The sequence below is a fragment of the Limulus polyphemus genome, unplaced genomic scaffold (assembly GCF_000517525.1).
Source record: "Limulus polyphemus unplaced genomic scaffold, Limulus_polyphemus-2.1.2 Scaffold273, whole genome shotgun sequence".
Taxonomy (NCBI): domain Eukaryota; kingdom Metazoa; phylum Arthropoda; class Merostomata; order Xiphosura; family Limulidae; genus Limulus; species Limulus polyphemus.
This window is the reverse complement of record NW_013665883.1, coordinates 727,718-730,142: the sequence shown is the minus strand read 5'-3', so window position 1 is coordinate 730,142 and position 2,425 is coordinate 727,718. Positions and strand designations below refer to the sequence as shown.

At 34.4% G+C, this 2,425-nt stretch overlaps 1 protein-coding gene across 1 annotated transcript in view; it reads left to right on the top strand.

The window, feature by feature from the left end:
- Positions 1-679: 679 nt before the first annotated feature.
- Positions 680-2,425, top strand: part of LOC106456942 (UPF0568 protein C14orf166 homolog) — a 25,037-nt gene continuing 23,291 nt past the window's right edge. The window contains exon 1 of the mRNA XM_013916320.2: positions 680-820. Coding sequence (XP_013771774.1) covers positions 760-820 — 61 coding nt within the window. The 5' untranslated portion in view covers positions 680-759. The remainder of the gene's footprint in view (positions 821-2,425) is intronic.

The window sequence follows — 2,425 nt, the reverse complement described above, 5'->3', positions numbered from 1 at the left end:
TAGGTCCGATCTCTGTGTCTGCTATCCTCAGTTCCCGCCGACCGTAATCGCTGTTTTTCTTTCTCTCTGCCTGCTTCGTCTCTGCTACGTCTCTCTGTCTAGCGTACTTGTATACGATAATACTGCCTGTTCCAGAAACTTCTAAGACTCTCAACACGTGCTACCAGCGTCACTTAACTCCCGCTGTCGCAACACACTAGCGAATCTTCTAGAATACTGGTCACGTGACCCCCACTGTCGTAACGCTGACTTGCCTTTCGTTCAGTTTTATGGTAATTAAAAAAAAGTTTGTTTTTTTTGCCAAAGACATCAAATACCAATTCATTTATTTGCTTCCTAGTACTTCTCTGAAATCATAAACATGACTCTAATTTATTTCAGTACCTTTCATTATAGCTATTTCTTGTAGCTTTGTGCTTAATTACAAACAAACAAACATTTCTTGCCAGATAATTGTACGTACTGTACATTACTAGATATCAATATAATCTCGACTTTCAAAAGTTATTGCCCCCAATGGCTCAGCGGCAATTCTGAAGGCTTATAGAATGGTGGACAGAACACTAATAGCCCACTCTGTTGTTTTGTGTTTATCAACAAACAAAACAATCAAAGGTTATCTTATTGTTTATAATCCATAGCTAATTCTTCTTTATCGTTAATAAATAAATAAGTATAACAATATACAAAACCTAACCACTACGTGGCGCAGAGTTCTTTCTCAAGCCACAGTTAATTGACTGATGTCGGAAAGCAAGAATGTTCAAAAGAAAACTTACTGCTTTGGGTTATCATAACCCAGAAAGCTTTAACGTAACTGGTGAGTTTAAACGTTATCTGTTATGGTTGCCAAACTTTCTTTGTCGTTCAAAAAAATTTCTTAAAAGACACAAAACTGTAATATGGTGACTAATATAGCCTACCCAACCTAATTTTATATTATTATTACTATTACTCAGTATTACTATTAGGACCAGACTACTCTTAGTATTAGAAGTTAGGGCTTTGTTTTGGTTTGTTGGACCCTTGAAATTCTATCGATCCTGAAAAATTAACGTCGGACCGTGCATGTTGCATGCAGAAACAAACACAACATCGATAATTATTGAATTAACGTATAAATATTATAAAGAGTGTGTGTGTGTTATCAAACAGACCGATTATCTGAAATAGGATCAAATGGGGACTGACGAAGCGAAATAGAATTTCAAGGGACCCACAAACCAAAACAAAGACGAAGTTAGATATTATTATTAGAATAGAAGTTAAGAGTTCTTCCAATACCATATTCCCTATTCTATGATCTTACTCTCAGTCTCAGTGCCATAATAAAGCAGTAACAATACAGCTGAGTTAGTAGCTACATTACGAACAAAGTAAATTTTTACTGTTATATAATAACATTAACAGTCTTCTGGAATTACACTGCAGTCTACAGCACTAAGTATAACATATATTGATGATATAACGTTTTGGAACAATATGGGACCCATTGGCCCATTTCAGCTGTTAAATCCTATAAACTAAACTAAAAATATTAATAAGTAAATTTTTAAAAATCTTAAAGCCAGCCTTTATCATTCATGTACTTATCAAGCTTTTTATTAAAGTCACTTAAATTTACTGCCTCCACAACATCCGAAGACAACCCATTCCAAAGGGCAATTACCCTGTCAGAAAAATAAAACTGTCTTAGCTGAAGATGACTCCTGCTTTGCCAAAATTTATACTTGTGTTCCCTAGTCCTACTATTCTCACTACTAAATATGAAAAATGATGATGCATCAACACTATCAATTCCCTTTACAATCTTAAAGTTAAACACCTCAGTCAGATCCTCCTCTCTAACTTCTTTTTTCAAGATAAAATAATTTGAAAGATTTCAACCTCTCCTTGTATGACAACTCCATCCCAGGTACCATTCTAGTAACCCTTTCCAACAATTCAAAGTCCTTCCTAAGGTAAGGAGCCCAAGACTAAACACAGTACTCCAAATATGGCCTAACCAGTGACCCATACAATGAAATTATAACCTCTTTAGACTCACATTCAAAATATTTGTAGATATAACCTAAAATTTTATTTGTCCTACCTCTGGCAATAACACACTGTTTGGATGGCTTAACAGACTGATAAACTATTACACCAAGATCCCTTTATTTCATAACACTGAAGGTTATTGCCATCAAAATTATACTTGTAATTCAAATTATGATAACCCACATGCATTTTATTGCATTTATTATAATTAAAACTCATTTGCCATTTATTTGCCCAACTCACTGAATGATCTAAATCCTTTTGTAAATCAGCAGCCTACTATTCACAGCTAGCAACACCCTAGGCTTTAATATCATCTGCAAATTTAAGTAATTTATTGTCCATTCTTTCAACTATGTCATTGATGTAAATCAAAAAGAGCAAA